We start from the raw sequence: 20250 nt of genomic DNA, 5'->3' as shown, positions 1-20250 counted from the left end.
GCTGGTTACTGTGAAGGCTAAAATTTTAACAAGATAGTATGTATGACATAGTAAATGTGCAATAAACATTTGTTGAAAGAGTGAATTATTGACATTTTATGCTTCAGAAAATGTAAAGAAGCCTCCTAAGGAGGCAGGGCATGGACCTCAATAGCCATATTTTGCAGATGAGTAAACTGAGGCTCTGAGAGAGAAAGTGGTTTTCTCAAAGTGTCACTGCTATAAGGCAGCAAAGCTGGAAACTGACACAGTGCCTAGATATCTACCACCTTCAATGGGCGATCACATCTGGGTAGAAAACATAGAAGGGGCTCAGGTTAGGGGGAGGTGAGGACTGGGTTCTGGGGAGAGGCCTAGCCTTGCCTTCTTGGGAGAGTCTCACCAGGAAATGGAGAGTCCCATTAAGGCCAGTGATCTTTCACTTAGAAAGTGCCATCAACATTAATGACCAGAGATTGAGTGGCTTCTGTGAGAGACTGCTAGGTGGTAAGGGAGTTCTAGCATGAGGCAGGCTTATCTCATTCATTCATTTGTTCAGCAAACACCATATGAGGCCTCTGTGGGTTTTTTTGCTGGGCTCCAGGGACACTCAGACTCATTCATTCAGCAAATACTCTATGATGCCTCTGTAGGGTTTTGTGCTGGGCTCCAGGGACACTTGGACTCAGGTCCCATGCTACATGGTGATTGGGGCTATGATGGAGGAAGCCCAGAGGCACCATCTAACCCATCCTGGGTCAGATGATACATCTGTATCATCCTGATGATGATACATCAGGAAATGCAGCTTGGAGGAGGTTTACCCCTGAGGCACTGAGGAGCCATAGACAGGTCTTAAACAGGAGCAGGGCTATTTGACCAGTGTTGTGGGAAGATGTGACCTGTGCAGAAGTCTAGACTAGAGATCTCTTGAGCATCTGCTCCCAGGTAGAGGTGAGCAGGAGCTGGGGCCAGGCTAAAAAGCAAGTTGCTCTTGTTTGCTGACCTTGGAACTGGGGAGAAAGATACCCAGGAGAGGCTTCTGCCATAGAATCTGCATGACTCAGTGGGTTTTAATATGAGCTGTGAAAAAGTGAGTCCTACAGGGTTCAGGCTTAGAGAGCTGGAGCAAGGGAGCCTGAGTGCCTGGCAAGGGGCAGTCGGGAGTGGGACAGTGTGGAGGATAAGGGATGACCAGTACTGGACAGGGGTGAGTCGAAGAGAAGGTGGAGCTGGAGAGAAGAGGCGCCACCAGGGAGGCAGGAGCAGAACCCAGCATGGTGTAGCAGGAACAGAGCTGCCCAGGTCAGCATACAGCACAGAGTGAGTGCTATCTGCTTTCTTTCGTGTTTATCCATTGAACAAATACCTACTAAGCATTTGCCATGTACTAGGCACTGTTCTGTATGCCAAGACACAGCAGGGAAAAGGGACATAGGAACTGTTTTAGAGCTTACTTTTGAGAAGGGTGGGGTGGGGGATCCCTGGGTGGCTCAGTGGTTTAGCGCCTGCCTTCAGCCCAGGGCATGATCCTGAAGACCCGGGATCGAGTCCCACGTCGGGCTCCCTGCATGGAGTCTGCTTCTCCCTCTGCCTGTGTCTCTGCCTCTCTCTCTCTCTCTCTCTCTCTCTCTCTCTCTCTGTGTCTCTCATGAATAAATAAAATCTTAAAGAGAGAGAGAAGGGTGGGGTGAAACAAGTGATAAGCCAGCCCATAAGTAAGACAGACAAGTGATAAACCAGTACATGAGACAGGGTATTGGAGCTGTAAATACTAAGTACCACAAAGGACTAGAACAGAGGATGTACTTTGAAAGTGCCTGTTGCAGATGGGTACTAAGGCCAGACCTTGATGCAGAGGAGACATCTGAACTGAGATCCAAATGATGAGAAGGAGCCAAGAGGAAACAGGTGGCAGGATGTGGGAGTGGGTGTGTGTGTGTTTTAGAAGCGGGAGTCCAGGGCGGAGGGGCAGTTTCCAGGCAGAGAGAACAGCAGGTGCCATGCTCTGAGGTGGGGAGGAGGTTGGGTGAGGAGCAGATAAGATAGGACTCTGGTGGCTAGGTTGAGGAACTGAGTAGAGAAGAATTACAGATAAGCTTGGAGGAGGGGAAGGGAGCGAATCATAAAGCTCTGGCTTGCCACAGTGCCAAGTCTGGATTTGATTCTAAATATACTGGAAAACCATTGGGTTGTTTTTGTTTTCATCTGGTGGCAAAATATACATAAAAATTTACCATTTAAAATATTTTTAAGTATACAGTTTAGTGACATTAAGGACATTCACATTGTGTGCATCCATCATCACCAGCCCTTTCTAGAACTTTTTCATCTTCCCCAGCTGAAAGCCTGTCCCCATTACACACCAAGTTCCCACTCCTCCTTTCTCCAGCCCCGGGCACCCACCATTCCATTTGCTCTATGAATTTGACTACTCTAGGAACCTCCTCTAAACCACGGGGAAGTTTCAAGCAGAGTGGCAAGGTGATCTGATTTGCAAACCCACTCTGACTGCTCTGCAAATGGACTGCAGAGGGGCAAGCAGAATGGAGATGGAGGCTGGCAGAGGGCGGAAAGTAAACACTGGGAGTTGAAAGGACAGGACCGGTCTGTGGGCTGGGTGTAGGGGCTGAGGGCATCAGAGGAGATAGGAATGATGATAAGATTTTTGGCTGAGGGAGGAGGAGGATAGAGGGGCCAGTTCCTGGGGTGGCCCAGAGTTGGGGGTGACGACAGCATGGACTGCAGCATTTCAGAGGTGGAAGGGAACTTTTGCAAGCTGTCTGGTTCAAAGGTTTAAGCAGGGTTTAGTAAGCTGTGAGTGGAATATGTTTCTTTGCTGAGGAGATTTTTCCCCCTGGGGGACATGGGGAAAACTGTTCTTTCCCCAAGCTTTCGTGTAAATACTGTTCCACAGAATATGTTCTGAGAAAGGCTGAGGCCCAGGGAGGGGAAGGACCTTACTTATGATCACACAGTTGAATTAGTGGCAGCGGTAGCCCTGGAACCTAAATCTCTGAATTTCTCAGTGGATGCTCTTGCTTTTTTTTTTTTACTACACCAGGTGGCAGTGTCAATGGATGGGAAAGGCAAAAAGGCCAGAGGTCCAGAGGGCAGCCAGGCAACCCAGGCCTAAATCAGCAAGGGCCCGAATGAGGATCCCACTAATGAGAGCTGCAACAGGGTACCTCTTGTGAAGCCCATCACCCTTCCTCCAGGGCAATTTCACCTACCTCCTAAACACTCAAATGATACTTTTTTTGCCATGACACAACCCTTAAATACAACCCTTTTACTTACTTTCAATACTTATGATAGCCCATCATTTAACTTTTTTTTCTCTTCCCTTTTGTATGACAGCATGGAATTGTATATACGACCAGAAGCAGCTCTTCCAACCTCACGGGTTGTTGCTCCATGCACTAGCTCACATTACAACTGCATTTTGGTAACCTGGCTTAAAATCCACCTCACTCTGTGGTTGCTGAGATTTTACCTGCAGTTATTTGAAGCATTACAGCATGGGTTCTGGTATTAGACTGCCTAGGTTTGAATTCTGGCTTCACCACTTAACAGCTGGGTGGCCTGGGGATAGGTCACCCTCTCCCTGTGCCTAAGCTTCCTAATCCAAAAGGGGATTTACCTCTGAGAGATTGTAAGGGTTCAGTGAGTTAACAGGCAGAAGTACTTAAGACAGTCTGGCATGTAGTAAGTGATCAAGTAAGGTAAACTAACATGATTCATAGTTTACTCAGACAGAACCAACTACAGCCCTTGCACAGTCCGCCATTGTTCTCTTAGAGGAGCTTGGACTTGGGAAGTCCCAGGCACCTTTAAACGCTGTGTTAATACAAACGAGCCAGGTTATTCACTAACCCATCAACCCATATACTTTTTTTTTTTTAAGGTTTTATTTATTCATGAGAGACAAAGGGCGGGGGGGAGAGAGAGAGAGGCAGAGACACAGGCAGAGGGAGAAGCAGGCTCCATGCAGGGAGCCCGACATGGGACTCTATCCCAGGTCTCCAGGATCACGCCCTGGACTGAAGGCGGCGCTAAACCGCTGAGCCCTCCGGGTTGCTCCCCATCTACTTTTTATAAAAGTATCATTTAAATGGAGAATGGAGTTCATTTTCACAAGGTCAGCAGGGGTCAGTACATTCAAAGTCTTTGTTGCTTTTCCTGTAACAAGCCTGGAGGAGGCAGCGCGAAATGGTGGAAAAGGCTCGAATTTAGGAGTCAGTTACTCCTGTTATCCCATTGGCTGCTTGACCGTGGTGACGACCAGATTTGTTTCCTCTTCTGTCAAACAGCTGAACTCTAAGGCATTCAGAGGCATTCGGCCTAGTGTCCTCGGTTAAAGAGCTAGCATATGTATGGAAATAGTACAGTACAGGCTCTATCCGGCTGCATGTTTAAGAAACTGATTATCGAAGGATAGGGTGGGAGGAGATGTCACACAGTATTATTCTGTACTTTTTTTTTTTAAGGTTTTATTTATTTATTCATGAGAGGCACAGAAAGAGAGGCAGAGACCCAGGCAGAGGGAGAAGCAGGCTCCATGCAGGGAGCCGGATGTGGGACTCCATCCGGGGACCCCAAGATCACGCCCCGAGCCACCCAGGCGTCCCTATTCTGTACCTTGTAAATGAAAAAAAAAATTGAGAAATGAACTAGCTTGCCAAAAATAAATTTTCTTTTAAGATCACCGAGTGGGCGGCCGAAGGGGAATGGGAGGGGGCCGTCGAGTCCTGACCCCCGACCCCTCCCACCGCCCCAGTCGGACCGAATTGCCGGCAGCGCTCACGCACCCGAGCCTCCACCCCTTTCCCCCCGCCGGACCTGAGCATGGACGTCGAAGCGGGTGGGGCCATCTTAACTATGGGCAAGAGGCGTTCCTAAGCAGCTTGCGGAAAGCAGAAGACGGCTCGAGGGCGAAATAAACCAAGTCATCAATACCAGACCCATAATGACGCTGTTAAATGCTTCTCCCTAAAATTGAAAGATGCTGGAATGCCACCATCTTTTTTGAGGGCGCCTTCATTTTCTCGGTCGTGGAACCACCGAGTTTGCGTAACCGACCTAGCCGTCCTAGCGCGGCCCCACCCGAGGCTACTTCCGGCCGCCGAGGCCCGGAAGAACCAGCTTCCTGGACGCGGAATCCTGGGTCGTCTCTTCCCTGGTGCGGGGGTGGGGGGCCACTGGGTACCTGGCCCTGTTCCCGGCTCCCTGCTGAGGGGCTTGTAGAGGCCGGACCAGAAGAAGAAAGGTGATAAGACCGAGGGCCGAGAATTTCGCGGAGGTAGCCGCGTATTTCTTCCCTGAGGAATGGGGGTGTCTCCGGCCCCCGCCGAGGCCGGTGTGCCGGGACGTGATCCGGGAGACCTATAGCCACCTGGCTGCGCTCGGTGAGGTCGGCCGGCCTGAGTCTCTGAAAAGGGAAGGGGGCGGGTGGGATGTGCAGGTCTGAGTGCCAGACTCGCCCCCACTTCAGCCCTAGCCCCCCTTCAGCCCTAGGATGACTTCCCCACCAAATCGGCCTAACAAATTTATAACTAAGCCTCTTCGCCCAGGCCGGACTACTCTCCAGTGCCTTCCCAGGACTTTCTGCAAAACGTTCAGAATCTGTGTACTACGGCGTCAAGGCCCGTGGCCTGCTAACCTCCAATTCAAACGCAATCTCTCTCTACAAATGATCCCATCGGTTCCAGCTACAAGGAATCTGTTTTTTGGACATCTAACTTAATGAGCTAATCTAACATCTTTCAATGCCCTTTTCAAATGCCGTTTTTAATAAATTCCCCCTGGAACTCTTCTGCCCCATGCAGGAAGTCTCAGCTGCAGCTCCCTGTCTATCTCTATAACTGCCTTAAGGTCTCTGCACCTGTGCTCCTAGTGCTCATAGATATAAAAGAAAGAAAGAAAAAAAAAAAAAATATATATATATATTCATTCATGAGAGTCACAGAGAGAGAGAGAGAGAGAGAGAGGCAGAGACGCAGGCAGAGGGAGAAGCAGGCTCCATGCAGGGAGGCCGATGCGGGACTCCCATCTCAGGACTCCAGGATCAGGCCTCGAGTTAAAGACAGCGGCTCAACCACTGAGCCACCCAGGCATCCCTCTCAGTGTAAATTTAGAGCTTACTGTAAACTTAGAGCAGGAACCTTATTTTGGTTAACCAATGTCTCCAACACCTAGAACATCTAGAACAATGCCTGCCACACAAATAATGGCCAATATATTTTCATCAAATGAATGAATGAAGTGTTTAGGGTTCTTCCCTAAGTGCTGAGTGCTTAGGGTTCTTCTCCCGGATTCCCAGACCCCAAATCAGCCCTCATCTCCTGGGTGGAGCAGGTGCCCTAGTTGTGAGGTGTAGATGCTCAGGGTCCCCAGGAAGATGACTGAGAGAAAGATGAGAAGTGGGGGTACTATTCGAGGTCCAGCTAGAAGGGAATATGTTTTGTTGAACAGGAAACCCCATCTATGTGTTACTTACCACTTTTTGCTGACCTGAATTTATGATAGCCGCTGGGGACTAGGATCTTGACCTTCTCTTTCTCACTTAATTGAGGCATCCAGTGGTCAGGTCACACTGTACAAGTCAAATTCTAGGTCAGTGGCAGCATGTGAATTAAAGTTTAGGATGGAAGCAGTTCACGTTCTGTCTCTAGGTGCCTGTGTCTTAAAACAGCTGTTGAGGGGATCTCTTTGGGTTGGTCCTGAAGTGGGAATGTCCCTGACTCGTGACCGACCACCTCAATTGGTCAACATGATCTCGATGGGTGCTTCCAAGGGGCTAGGTACCCATCTGCGGTTGTGAAAGTTGATTCTGTCACCTGAACATGAGTAGAGTTTGACTGAACCGGGCAAAAATTAAGTTTTGAATCTGCTATGTTTCAAAACAGCCACTCAGAAAAATGATACATTTGGAAGGAGCCAGCAGAAGGAGTCTACTGAGGGGAGTTGTCCTGAGCCCCTGGAATCAGAGACACTAGCTTGGTCTCTGAGCCTGTGGTCAAGCCTCCCTACATAGACAGCGCTTCCCAAGCCCCAAGTCTATACCAAGCTTCAGTGCCTGGTACTCACACAGCACCCTGCCCTGAATGCAGCCACACTTTGCCATGACCTTTCACCTGACTCAGTGCACTCTGGAGAGGGACCCTTTGTCTACAGCTAGTGTGGCACCTGTTTCTGCCACAGCTAATACCTCTCATGCTACCTGCTGACACAGAGGCAAGCCCTCTTATTCCTGTCCCCCGTGTGGGAGGTGCTTCTGCCAAAGACCCACCAGTAGACCCCAGTGCAGCCTGTGTTGTGGACCTCAAGGGCTGACACCTGGTTGTGAACTCTGCCCTGGGTTCTCCTCAGGAGCGTCTAGACCCCTCTGTGAGTTTCTAGCACTACCCAGAGCTCTTCTGGGCCTGTGTGAGAGCTATCACTGTGAGGAGTGGGCAGCGACATGACAAAACTCTTACTAAAAAAATTTGTCCTTCAAGGGCCTGGGGTTAGGAGTAGTTAGGGCTCAGTCAAGTCCCCGAGCAAATCTGCATCCTTATCCTTATCTTTTCTGGGCTTTTTCTCTTCCTTTTCCCCTTTCTGCTTTGATCACTTCTACTTGCCCAGCTCTTCCGGTGTGGGGAGAGGTATCCACTAGGTGTAAAGTTTTAGACAGAAGTCTCAGGGAGACCTCTGGAAAGTGGAAGTCAAGAGAAGCTCCAGACTAGATCGGATCTGGTGAAAGGAGGTGCATTTCCATGATGTGTGTGAAATGCAGTGATTTAGCTGGACAAAAAAAAAAATTATCAAGTGTTCTTAGGGTAGGGTATTTATGAAGTCATGTGGGGCTGCAGAGTAAGCCCTCAATAAACGTGTGGAGTGAGAGAGGGAGGTTGGAGATAGAAATGATAGGGAGGGATCCCTGGGTGGTGCAGCGGTTAGGCGCTTGCCTTTGGCCCAGGGCGCGATCCTGGAGACCGGGGATCGAATCCCACGTCGGGCTCCCGGTGCATGGAGCCTGCTTCTCCCTCTGCCTGTGTCTCTGCCTCTCTCTCTCTCTCTGTGACTATCATAAATAAATAAAAATTAAAAAAAAAAAAAAAAGAAATGATAGGGAGAGTTGGTGTCATTTGCATGTAAAGATCCCAGGGGGAGCAGGCTGGGGGAATAAAGGGAGGAGTTCAGTTGGAGCCTTGCCTAGTGGGAGGTGCTAGTGGGACATTCGCAGGAGCAAGAGGGCAGGTGGCTCTGTGATCAGGAGCTTAGGAGCCAGGCTTGAGCTAGAAGTAAATAGATGTTCTAGAGGCCTCCTGCAGGGTAGGTGCGGAGGGAGTAACCTAGCAGAAAGTGAGTCCTTCTGACCTTTTACAGACCTTACCTTATCCCCCCTCCCCGCCCCCGCCGCCTGTATGATCTCCTGAAATAGAAGCTCCCAGAACTTCAGGCTCGAAGAAGTTTCCAGTAGAGAAAGTTCTCTTTTACCCACATTTTTCTCCTCTCAACATTGGAAAAAGGCTGTTGTCACACAGTGACAGGCCGAAACCCAGGAACCCACGAGGGAATGGCTGGGCGAGAAAAGTAGCGTAGAATTCACAGAGGCAGAGCGGCCAGGTCAGCCCGCACCTCCCGCCGCGCGCGTCCCGCCCGGGGCCGTGGTGGCCCGCGCCTCCCTGGGGGCCAGGTGGAGCGGGCCGGCCTCCCGCACTTGTAGCCGCCGCGGCCATTTTGGCTGAGGGCTCGCGGACAAAGCCACCTGGAGACCCCGGGGGAGGCGCCATCTGGGCACGGTTGCGTCGGAGCAACGTTCGCGCGTCGCCTTGCCGCCATTTCTCTCTGAGGCTCTGTATCCCCTCCGCTTGCGGCCCCGCGTCCCTGGGCACCCTGGTGGGCCTTCGAGGGGCCGGCTGCTGCCTCGCAGCCCGCCGCACCGCGCCCCGGCCCGGGGCAGTCCTACGGCGTGGGAGGCCCCGCGGGCCCTAGCCCGGCCCTGGCCATGGCGCCGCCTCCGGTCCGGCTCCCCGCGTGGGAACCGGACGGGCCCGGGCGTGAGCGGAGGAGGCCGGGCGCCGTGAGCTTCGCGGACGTGGCCGTGTACTTCTCCCCGGAGGAGTGGGGCTGCCTGCGGCCCGCGCAGAGGGCCCTGTACCGGGACGTGATGCGGGAGACCTACGGCCACCTGGGCGCGCTCGGTGAGGCCCCGCCTGCTCGCCTGGCCACCTCCCCGCCCCGCCCGCCCGCCCAGCCTCCCGGCCGGCAGGGCAGTGGGGAGGCCCTAGGTCTGGGAAGCCCGCACCGCGGGGGGCGGCCTCCCGGCAGCGTGGGCTTTACGTTCTCCTCCCCCAGGGTTCCGAGGCGCCAAGCCTGCTCTCATCTCCTGGGTGGAGGAAGAGGCCGACCTGTGGGGCCCGGATGCCCGGGATCCGGAGGTGGGAGAGTGTGTGACAGAAACAGACGCAGGTGAAGTATTGGGTACTGCGTCTCCTGGGACCTCCTCTGGGCCCGACCCTCCAGCTGCCCTCTGCCACCGGCTTCCCTGCGCCTGTTACCTTGCCGGCGCCTGCCTCGCAGCCACCTAGAAGGGGACTGGGAGTGGCCCAGGCGCGGCGGGGGTGCGGGGCCCTGCGTACCTGCCTCTCCAGCCAGTCTGTGCCCCTCCCATCTTGTTGGTCTCTAAGCTCTATTGAGCTGCACATCATCCCTCCTGCTGTTGTCCTACACTCTAGCTTTTCTGCCACCTCTTGTGTTTTAGTTTCTTTTTGTTATATTTTTGGTGCCATCTCCTTTCTCCCTCCGTGTGAACTTGTCAATGCCGACCTCCTTCCTGCCTTTCTTGTACTGTTCCTGCTGCCTCGAGAGCCCTTAGACATCACTCATCCTAGGTGATCCAGCAAAAATGCCCCCCCCTCCGCCCTCCCTCCAACCCTGTTCCAATTCCTCAGCTCCAAGGTAGAATGTACAGCGCTCTGTTCCTTCCTTCCTCCTTTCCTTCTTTGTCTCTGCGTCTTTTCTGTTTTCTGTAGCTCGGTAAAAAGTGTCACTCGGAGCTTCCTTGCCTGCACCAAGCTAAGTCCCAGAGGCAGCAGTGGGTCCAGAAGGTGGCTGTATTTAAAAGGCTTCTCTGTCACCGCTTGGGGTTTGGCCTTAAAGACCAGGATAAGCCAGGGCCTGAGCTCTACCCTTACCTCCCAGCAGATTCCAGAAACAAGGAAGAGAAAAGACAAAGAGAGGGGACCGAGGCCCTGGAGAAGAGCCCTTCTGTGGAAGCTCGGCCTTCTGGGCTGACAGTTCTGTCACACCCTTCTGCCGGGCTCCCTTATAGCTTGGAGCAGCCGTCCAAGGCAACTCGCCGTGGTCGCCCTCCACTCTGTGCCCATCCCCCTGTCCCAAGAGCAGACCAGCGTCATGGTTGCTACATGTGCGGGAAGAGTTTTGCTTGGCGCTCCACCCTGGTGGAGCACCTGTACACCCACACGGGAGAGAAGCCCTTCTGTTGCCCTGACTGTGGCAAGGGCTTCAGCCAGGCCTCCTCTCTGAGCAAGCACCGAGCCATCCACCGTGGGGACCGGCCCCACCGCTGCCTGGACTGTGGCCGGGCCTTCACCCAGCGCTCTGCCCTCACTACTCACCTGCGGGTTCACACGGGCGAGAAGCCCTACTGCTGTGCTGACTGTGGCCGCTGCTTTAGCCAGAGCTCTGCCCTCTACCAGCACCAGCGCGTCCACAGTGGCGAGACTCCCTTCCCCTGCCTGGACTGTGGTCGTGCCTTTGCCCATGCGTCAGACCTTCGGCGCCATGTACGCACCCATACGGGCGAGAAACCCTACCCGTGCCCTGACTGTGGGCGCTGTTTCCGGCAGAGCTCTGAAATGGCAGCCCATCGTCGTACCCACAGCGGTGAACGCCCCTACCCATGTCCTCAGTGTGGCAGGTGCTTTGGCCAGAAATCAGCCATGGCCAAGCACCAGTGGGTCCATCGGCCTGGTGCCGGGGGGCACAGGGGCCAGGGTGCCAGTGGGCTGCCTGTGCCTCTGGCCCCTGGCCAAGAGGACCTGGACCCACCTGTGGGTTTCCAGCACTACCCAGAAATATTCCAGGAGTGTGGGTGATGGTCTCAGAGATGTCAAGGCAAAGGGTGAAGATCTAAACCTCGCCTGAGGCCCAGGGTGGCCTCTGGGGCCTGAACCTCTGTGGCAGCTCCAGGGAGGTCGCAGAATTCCAGGCAAGAGGTGGACCTGGGGGATGAGGACCATCTTATCTTAGGCCTTCACAAGCCTGATCTGCTGACACCTTGCTCCCTACTGTCCAGACTCTAGAAGCCCCCTCTGCTCCATTAGGGCTGAGGTAAGCACCTAGATAAGACCTCCACTGTGGGGAAGAGAAGGCTGTTAAGAGACGTGTTAAGAGAATTGAGATAGGGAACTTTGTTGTATCCATTGTCTTCACTGCAGGAGTTAAAAACTGATGGCCATGTACTGGATCTGGCTTGTAATAACTGTTTACAAATTATTTTTGGCCCAACCAGCATTTTAAAAATGTTACAAATTATGGTTAAGACTTAAAAGGATATTTTACACAAAAATCCAGGTTTCTGGCCTCTTTTGAAAAATTCAAAGATTTGGTAACTCGACCTGAGTTCCTACAGAACCACAGTTGGCAGGAGCTGCAGGGCAGCTGTTCATCATGCTCACCACCCCTTCCTGGCTTCTGACGAGTGTCAGCTGGCCATCGTCATCACTTGTCCATGTCCCTGGTATAGCAGACTCCCTCCATCTGGCACTTTCCCCTTGTTTTCATGCCCCATTGGGCTCCTGTAGCTGTTCAAGTTTGCAAACTGGTGTATAGCAGTCATGTTTTCCTGAACCAGGGATTCAGGTAGACAGCACCTATATGAAAGGGTGGCAGGAAAGAAGTAAAAGCAGGCTTTATTTCAGATGTTTACTTGTGTCACGTTTTCTGGTTTACAAAGTAATGTCTTGTTCATTAACTCATTTTGCCCTCATAACTGTCTGAGGAAGGAATCATGTAGCTTGGGCAGCCCCTGTAGCGCAGCGGTTTAGCGCTGCCTGCAGCCCAGGGTGTGATCCTGGAGACCCAGGATTGAGTCCCATGTCAGGCTTCCTGCACGGAGCCTGCTTCTCCCTCTGCCTGTCTCTGCCTCTGTCTTGCTCTCTCTGAATAAATAAATAAACCTTTAAAAAAATAAAAAAGGAATCATGTAGCTTGAAGAGGACAGCCTAGTCAGGAAGAGGCTGCCAGGACTGTACTTGGCCCCAAACTGAGAGGTATCTTTGCCATGCCACAGTAGGATTTCCACTGACTGGCACTTCTTGGTTTTGAAGATGAAGGCTCTGAGTCTTCCAGTCCTTGGGCCTCCCTGGGAGACCCTTACCATTGGGCCTTAGCTAGCCTCTACCCAGCCAGAAGGCCCTCATCACATTTTTGAATTGGAAGAGAGCTTTCTATCTTTTTGCATTTGGGGACTCTGAGACTGGGGAAAGTCAAATGACCTGTCCAAGGTCACACACAGGGAGACTCCAGGGTTCTTGGTTTACTGCCATCTTTGTCACACCACTCCTGAGTTCCTTGCCAGTGTCTCAGCCAGGGTTCTGGAGGCATCTGCTCCCTCCCTACAACGACTCCCAGGCAGTGACCTAGCCTAGGGACAGAGCAACCCAGTGTCAGTGAAGCCCAGTCACAAGATGAGTGACAAAACAGCCAAATAGCAAAGCAAGGAAAGGGAGAAACCAGCCTGAGGTGAGAGTTCCAGGGCAAACAAGAAAAGCTTGCTTCTCTGTTTAAGTGTCTCATCATGAACAAAGAGGGACAAGGCCAGGAACATTTGGGGTTAGTAGCCAAGGGAACTACTCAAGTGTGTTCCCAAGCTGTGTTACTTGTGACTCCATTATTCATCTACCAGTTCTGCTGTGGTCAGAGTCCAGCCTTGTTCAGGTAATGAAGCAGCTAGCCATGAGCAGACCCGTTGATGCCTCCTTCACCTTCACTTCAAGGAGTAATAGCAGGGCCTTATGTCTTCTGCTGGCCTGCGTGTACCTGCCTTCTTCATCCAACTCTGCCCCATGTCTTGTCTGGCCTACCTTAAGAAGAAACCAGATTTGTCAACCTAGAGAAACTTCTAAAGAAGTAGAAACTTTTGGGAAAGGACACTGTTGAGTGAAATAATCAACTGAATCAATTGAATCAACTGAATTGAAATCAATTTAATTTTCAAATCTGACTTCACCAAGACCTGGCTTACCCTAAACTTTACTGGGAGGATTGGTTTATGTATCATCTTGTCACAAGGGGGAGGTAGAGTGAAAAGAGGTACCTTGGCAGCAGGAGCTACTTTTGTACCAGCTTTTAATTCCCTACAGAAGCCAGTGTACAACCCTTCCCTCGCCTCACCCTGAGCAGAGCCTGGGGAAAGCTCAGCCTGCAACACCAGTTGTCAGCTCAAGATTCAAAGCCAGATCTGGACCCTTCCCTCAGCTTGCCAATTAAAGGTACCATAATTACTACTTTCTCTGAGTGCTTTGAAGTTTGCAGGGCTTGCATAGGGCCCCAAAGTCAGACCCAGCTCCTCTGCTTCTTGCCCTCATGACCCAGCTTTCTGCCATTTTCTGATTTTTGAGTGTCACAAAATGCTTAAGCTTCAGCCTCACTCTCTTCTCAGTTACTCCTTTCTTGGCATGGATGGATACTGCTACCAGAGATGGGGCTCCCTTTTCTCTCTGCTACCCTAGTTCTTTGAGGCTCAGACCCTAAAGCACTTTAAGTCAGAAAGAGGGTTTTCCTAGGGCTTTCTTGGTACATCAGGAGAAATACTTGTCTGAACCAGACAAAATGAGGCCCATCCACAAGGCCAGAGTGAAATGTCAAGGTCATGACCACATGACTCATTCCCAACGTGTCCAAGCCATATAAAATAAGGACAAGTGTTGATCTGAGCTTGTGAAAAGATGTTTATGACTCAAAGAAGCAAAAACTTGCTCTAGACCGTATTTTTTTCCTTCCTTCCTTCCTAGATTTCATTTGAGAAAGCAGAGTGAGAGAGAGAGAAGGAGAGGACAAGTGGAGAGGGAAGGGGCAGAGGGAGAAGCAGGCTCCCTGCAGGGATCCTGACACAGGGCTCCATCCCAAGACCAGGATCATGACCAAGCTGAAGGTGGATGCCTAACTGACAGCCACCCATGCGCCCCTAGGCAATTATTTTTCAAAGTAAGGCCTTTCTGCCACAGAATCCCATTCAGTAACTAAAATGTAGTCTGCTCCCTGGGCTTTGTCTCTGGACTATTGAATCAGAATCTCCAGGGATGGAATCTTACACATGGTAATGATGCTCCGAACAAAATGTTACTTTCTAGCTGCTCTTAGTTTTGCAAACGCTTGAGGTCAAAGGATGACCTAGCCATATACAAAGACTCCCATTTTCTTTGTTCTTCTCAAAGGAGACTGTGCCATGGCTGAGCTCTTCCTGGGTACCTATATATCTTGAATATACGGAGGTCTCTTTGTAGCATCTGACAGATCCTCTTAGAGGGCCTGTCTGTTGCATGTAGGGTAAAAGCAGTTCACACAGGAGTCTCCCTCCCATTGAGGACCTATGCTCAAGTGTTGGCCAAGTTGGCTGGACCATAAGCCTTAGCTGCACACCAGGAATGATGCCATGGACAAAGTGGCCACCCAACTCAGAACACAAACACAGCTTTTCCTCACTAGTACACACTGGTAGAATAAGGTCAGTGGACTCCTGCCTTGAATTAGTTGGTACTGGGTCAAGCTGGAACCCACATTAGAGGATTCCCTTTCTTAGAGCCTCCACTGCTCTGGGTGAGTGGCAGAGAGAGGCTAGTTGCTTCTCAGGCCCATTGCATGGATAGGACTGGTGCTGGAGGAAGCTGCCTGGAAGTCAGCTACTCTTCTACTCTAGGCACTAGTGAGACTGAATTTCCATGTGGCAGTGTGGGTGCCAAAGCAGCTTGAAGCCTTGGCCTGACGTCTGCTACATGTGGGGCTATGGAGAGTACAGGTCATGGAATAGTGTCGGAGCTGTGGCTGGAGGCCTCGCCATCCCCTTTGTAGAGAGCAGCTTCTCTCCTGTGTAGATTTTCTGGTGGGTAAACAGGTTGGAGGTCAGATAAAAGTGTCTCATGAAGGAGACTTTTTTTTTTCTCGTTTGTGTGAGTGGTTTGGGAATGACCGGAGTATGCCCCGGGTCCTCTCCTTTCATAGTCTGCACACTTACAGGGGGTTCTGCCCTTGTGGGCCATCTAGTAGTGAACTATGTGAGCTGTTCTTCACACATGGTTGTAGGATAGACCGACTTTGGGGTGGGAGACAAGCATGGAGCTGGAAGCTCTTCCTCTGCAGGGGAGAAAACTACTCCTGCTTTATTTGTAGGAAGATAATTATGATTCTATTTATAAGCCTGTTTTCCCTAGGCTTCTACTACTTGCAATTCTCCAAATTCTTGTTCTCCTCTCTTTTCAGGAGAATGGAAGATGCCATCTTTCCTCCTAAACCAGTTTCTTCCCTTCATTTGTCTGAGAAGGCAACAAGATAACACAGCCACGGCTCCTGCATCACTCACACAGGGAGAATTTGGCTCATCAATTGTCAAGAACGCTACCAAAATACTTTCAGAAGCAAGGGCCTAAAAGGGGGTGGGGGTAGGGGCACAAGAATTCTCTTTCCAGTATCACTCTTCCCTTGCTTGATTCAAAGCTCCACCAAGGGCAGTGTTCCTCAGGTTCCCTTCTCAAGTTTCTGTCCAAGTCAGGGCTGGAGAGTTCTTAGCTCCCTTAAAGGCCAGATGGTTTTCTACTTCTCCTCCTGAACTCCACCACCCTCACCTAGAAGTAACTCCCATAAGATCCCTGCCTCTTTGTGAGAAAATCCAGGAACCTGGGACTAAGGCTCCCATCTCAGGGAAGGTGGAAGGGATAGGCAGGTAATAGAAAAGAAAGCAGCCCTCGCCTCTGCGGGAGCATCCGCCGACTGGCCCCTTCAGCACCAGGAACCTGTGGGAGAAAGGAAAGTACTGGGAAAGGAAGTATGCGGAAGACCTGGGGAGAAGGTTGTCTGTCTCCAGATCCCTTGGCTTTCTTCAGAGATAAGACGTAATGAAAGGTAAATGGGGGCGGGAAAAGTTCTGAAAGCACCAGCCCGACGACTGAAAGGGAGACGCCAGGCGCCTCCCTCTCAGCTCTCGGCGGGCACTTCTGACCACTGGGGTAGGTGGTCCCCCTCCAGCCAATCAGAAAGGTGCCTGGCGTTCCCTGGCGACCATTCAAGCCTATCAGTTGGTGAATAGCGCTAGGAGGCGGGACGATGAGAGCACGAGCTCCCCCGGCCAATCGCCGCACTCCCAGGGAGTTAGGGGCGGTGCTTCTGGAAACTGGAGGCGGAGCTGTTTCCTTGGCAACGATCCTAGCCCTCCAGGAGTCGGTAGGGTGGAGATTAGGAGGAGCAGAGAGGGGAGGGGGATAGGAGGAGTGGGGGTGGGCGCACCGGTGCGGAGGAGTAGAGTTCGGGGTGGCAGGGTGGGAATCCCTGGCTCAGGAGCTCAAGGCGGGGGGTCGGTCCGGGTTCCCGAGGCACGGCCGGAGCTGACCCCCAGGCCCAGGAGGGGAGGGGAGCTAGACACCGCCCCCGCTGGCGCCGGGAAGCGTCGCTCCTTCTCGCTGACCTTGGTCTCGATTGTCGCCTCGCCCTTGGCCACAGGCACTGACGGACGCAGGGCCCGGGTGACGGATAGATAGGCTACTGGACGGATGGAGACCTAGGACACAGCACACAAACTACCCCAGCCTTTTCTGCCTGCTCCAGGGCGCCCCGTCCTCCCCCACCTGAACGCCGGGGCCATCCAGCCCAGGGTTAATGCCAACGAGTTTCCACCTCCAGCCGCTCCTAGAGAGGCCGTGGCGCTAGCCAGCGGGGGAAACTGGCCGCGGACGGACACTTCCTGTGCGGGGGGAGGAGGGGGTCGGATAGCCGCAGACCAGCCCGGGCTGGGGGGCCAGACGGCGGGGTCGCGGGCGGGGAGCGGCCTCCGGGGGCGGCAGGGCGAGTCGTGAAGACCCTCACCTCCGAGGCCACGACGCACGGGACCTTGGAGGGCCCCAGGGCAAGGCGAGACCTTGTGGGTGGGGGCGGGGCCGTGGGTAGGGGAGGGGCCCAGCCGGCTGGAGAGGCCCAGGGTCAAGACGTCCGGCCTCAGGGGCCCGGGCTGGGCAGCCGGGTCCCCTGGGCGGCGCTGAGCAGGCGGGCGGCGAGGGCCCGGGTCTCAGGGCACTCAGGCCTGGTCGCAGGATCGTCCGCCATCACCGCCACCGCCGCACTGGGAGCCGGCGGGGATGGAACGGGAGGCGTCGCCGTGGGGCCTCGAGCCCGGGGATGTGCAAAGTCCTGACGAACTGGGGAGCCCCGAAGGGTCCCTCAAAGGTGAGGGAGGGAGCGCCTCTCCGAGGAGCGTGCCTGGGGGCGGGAGGGGGGGCTGTGGGCCGTGGGAGGGGAAGGGAGCCGGGGGGCTTGGACACCTGGGACTTGGAGGCGGGGGCGGGGACTGGACGTCCCGGGTCGGCGGAGGGGGAGGTGGGAATTTCAGCACCTGCTCTAGGGCCAGCGACCCTGTTGGAGGAGGGAGAGGCTTGTGGCAACTAGTGGGACTAAATGACCTTCCAGACCGCACACAATCTGGGTTTTCTGTAACTCTCTGATCCTGCAGGCAACATGAGTGAGAATGAGGAAGAAGAAATGTCTCAACAAGAAGGCACTGGGGACTATGAGGTCGAAGAGATACCCTTTGGGCTGGATCCCCAGAGCCCTGGGTTTGAGCCGCAGAGCCCTGGGTTTGAATCCCAAAGCCCCAGGTTTGAGCCGGAAAGCCCAGGGTTTGAATCCCGAAGCCCTGGGTTTGTGCCCCCAAGCCCTGAATTTGCACCCAGAAGTCCTGACTCAGATTCTCAGAGCCCTGAGTTTGAACCCCAAAGTCCAAGGTATGAGCCCCAAAGCCCTGGCTATGAACCCAGGAGCCCTGGTTATGAACCCAAGAGTCCTGGGTATGAACCCAAAAGCCCTGGGTATGAACCCCGGAGTCCTGGGTATGAATCCCAGAGCCCAGGATATGAACCCCAGAATCCTGAGTTCAAAACCCAAAGCCCTGAATTTGAAGCTCAAAGTTCCAAATTTGAGGAAGGTGCAGAGATGCTTCTGAATCCTGAAGAAAAGAGTCCTTTGAGCATCCCCTTGGGAGTCCACCCCTTGGACTCCTTCACCCAGGGGTTTGGGGAGGAGCCCACGGGGGGTCTGCCCCTAGGGCCACCTTTTGAGATGCCCACAGGGACCCTGCTGGCTACACCCCAGTTTGAGATGCTCCAAAATCCCCTGGGCCTGACAGGGGCCCTTCGGGGTCCAGGTCGGCGGGGTGGCCGGGCCAGGGGTGGGCAGGGCCCTCGGCCTAATATCTGTGGCATCTGTGGGAAGAGCTTCGGGCGGGGCTCCACCCTGATCCAGCACCAGCGCATCCATACGGGTGAGAAGCCCTATAAATGTGAGGTCTGTAGCAAGGCCTTCTCCCAGAGCTCTGACCTCATCAAACACCAGCGCACCCACACGGGCGAGCGGCCCTACAAGTGTCCCCGTTGTGGCAAGGCCTTCGCCGACAGCTCTTACCTGCTTCGCCACCAGCGTACCCACTCTGGTCAGAAGCCCTACAAGTGCCCGCACTGTGGCAAGGCCTTCGGTGACAGCTCCTACCTCCTGCGGCACCAGCGCACCCACAGCCACGAGCGGCCCTACAGCTGCCCCGAGTGCGGCAAGTGCTACAGCCAGAACTCTTCCCTCCGTAGTCACCAGAGGGTGCACACCGGGCAGAGGCCCTTCAGCTGTGGCATCTGTGGCAAGAGCTTCTCACAGCGCTCGGCACTTATCCCCCATGCCCGCAGCCACGCCCGTGAGAAGCCCTTCAAGTGCCCTGAGTGCGGCAAGCGCTTTGGCCAGAGCTCTGTGCTGGCCATCCATGCCCGCACCCACCTGCCAGGCCGTACCTACAGCTGCCCCGACTGCGGCAAGACCTTCAACCGCTCCTCCACGCTGATTCAGCACCAGCGCTCCCACACAGGCGAGCGGCCCTACCGGTGTGCCGTGTGCGGCAAGGGCTTCTGCCGCTCCTCCACACTGCTGCAGCACCACCGGGTGCACAGCGGGGAGCGGCCCTACAAGTGCGATGACTGTGGAAAAGCCTTCTCACAGAGCTCCGACCTCATCCGCCACCAGCGGACCCACGCAGCCGGCCGGCGCTGACCTGGGGCCCTGCCAGGGGTGGGGAGGTGATGGGCAGGAGAAACGGGCCAGGGAGCTGAGAAACCTTTAGAGGGAATAGTGGAAAACCTGGGGGAGGATGGAAGAGTTGAGGGCCAGGGTGGAGGAAGTTACGTGCCCTGGAGACTTCTGGGAAATGGGCTATGAAGAGGGGTTGGAGAGAGGCCAAGCAGGCAGTGGGAGGCTCTGGGAGAGATCCAGAAAAGAGGTCAGTGGAGAGCTGGCCTCAGCAGCAGCATGCCCCTTGGTGGGTGCCTGGCTTGGCAAAGCTCTAGGCTGGGGTGGGGGGAGGGGGGAGGGTTACTTAATTAGAGTGGGTAGCTTAGATTGGTAGCTACTGAGACCCTGGTTGAGTCAGGAAGGGGTGAGGGTAGGTGGGGTGGGGAGTGGGGCCCTGGGGTGGGGCTTGGGCCTCAGTGCAAACTCCAGCCTCCCTTGTCTTCCTCAGGCTTTGGAGCCCTTGAATTTGAGTTCAATAAAAACCTTTATGTGGTAAAAGAGACTTGTCCTTAAAATGTGTGCATGGACAGTGCCCTGGCCAGTGGGAGACATGCAGTGGTAACTATACAGCCAGCAAAGCCATAGGGCTCTGTCTGGAAGCCCTCCATGTTCCAGGTTTCCTCGGAATCTTATAATTCGATGCTCAGGAGACAACATCTGCACATATATTTCCAAGTTATGTCTCCTGCACAAACCCACGGAGCTCAGTGTGGGAGGTGTGAGAAAGCCTTCGACTTTGTGGGATATCCCTTCTACCAAACACAGAGGTTCTGTCCTTGGGCCAGAGAACACACCTTGCACTCATATCCGGGCGTAGAGCCTGTGTCCTACCTCTCTGGCTCCCGGTATCTAGCTGTGCTGTCCTCCTCTTGCCTTGGAACCTTCATGGCCATCACTTGGTGCAGACCCTGAGTGACCAGAACCAGACTACCTGCGGTCTTGGCCCCACCT

General features: G+C 53.7%; 2 protein-coding genes and 2 long non-coding RNA genes across 8 annotated transcripts; 3 read left to right on the top strand and 1 right to left on the bottom strand.

The window, feature by feature from the left end:
* Positions 1–3911: 3911 nt before the first annotated feature.
* Positions 3912–5822, top strand: LOC140638713 (uncharacterized). Its single transcript, XR_012035705.1, has 2 exons — positions 3912–5387; positions 5553–5822. It is a non-coding gene; the product is annotated as an uncharacterized lncRNA (long non-coding RNA).
* Positions 5823–8718: 2896 nt separating this feature from the next.
* Positions 8719–15609, top strand: LOC140638709 (zinc finger protein 764-like). 4 transcript variants are annotated; one of them, XR_012035703.1, is made up of 4 exons: positions 8719–9167; positions 9322–9435; positions 10171–11319; positions 15472–15609. XR_012035703.1 is itself a non-coding variant. In XM_072836504.1 (3 exons), exons 1-3 carry the CDS (start codon positions 8972–8974, stop codon positions 11082–11084), a joined length of 1224 nt encoding a protein of 407 aa, XP_072692605.1. In that variant the 5' UTR covers positions 8719–8971; the 3' UTR covers positions 11085–12185. The 4 variants fall into 4 exon arrangements, 1 of the variants encoding a protein (XP_072692605.1); XR_012035701.1 differs by having other exon boundaries at positions 15469–15608; XR_012035702.1 differs by lacking the exon at positions 15472–15609 and adding an exon at positions 13353–13482.
* On the bottom strand, positions 11458–16373 carry LOC140638712 (uncharacterized). The gene is made up of 2 exons (XR_012035704.1): positions 16044–16373; positions 11458–11861 (listed from the first exon to the last, which is right to left on the bottom strand). It is a non-coding gene; the product is annotated as an uncharacterized lncRNA (long non-coding RNA).
* On the top strand, positions 15649–19797 carry ZNF768 (zinc finger protein 768). Of its 2 annotated transcripts, XM_072836498.1 has the most exons (3): positions 15649–16425; positions 16702–17421; positions 17705–19797. In XM_072836498.1, exons 2-3 carry the CDS (start codon positions 17334–17336, stop codon positions 19279–19281), a joined length of 1665 nt encoding a protein of 554 aa, XP_072692599.1. In that variant the 5' UTR covers positions 15649–16425; positions 16702–17333; the 3' UTR covers positions 19282–19797. The 2 variants fall into 2 exon arrangements, with proteins under 2 accessions (XP_072692599.1, XP_072692598.1); XM_072836497.1 differs by lacking the exon at positions 15649–16425 and having other exon boundaries at positions 16481–17421.
* Positions 19798–20250: the final 453 nt, after the last annotated feature.

Source organism: Canis lupus, chromosome 8 (genome assembly GCF_048164855.1).
Source record: "Canis lupus baileyi chromosome 8, mCanLup2.hap1, whole genome shotgun sequence".
In the NCBI taxonomy this organism is placed as follows: Eukaryota; Metazoa; Chordata; class Mammalia; order Carnivora; family Canidae; genus Canis; species Canis lupus.
This window is presented reverse-complemented; position numbering and strand designations above follow the sequence as displayed.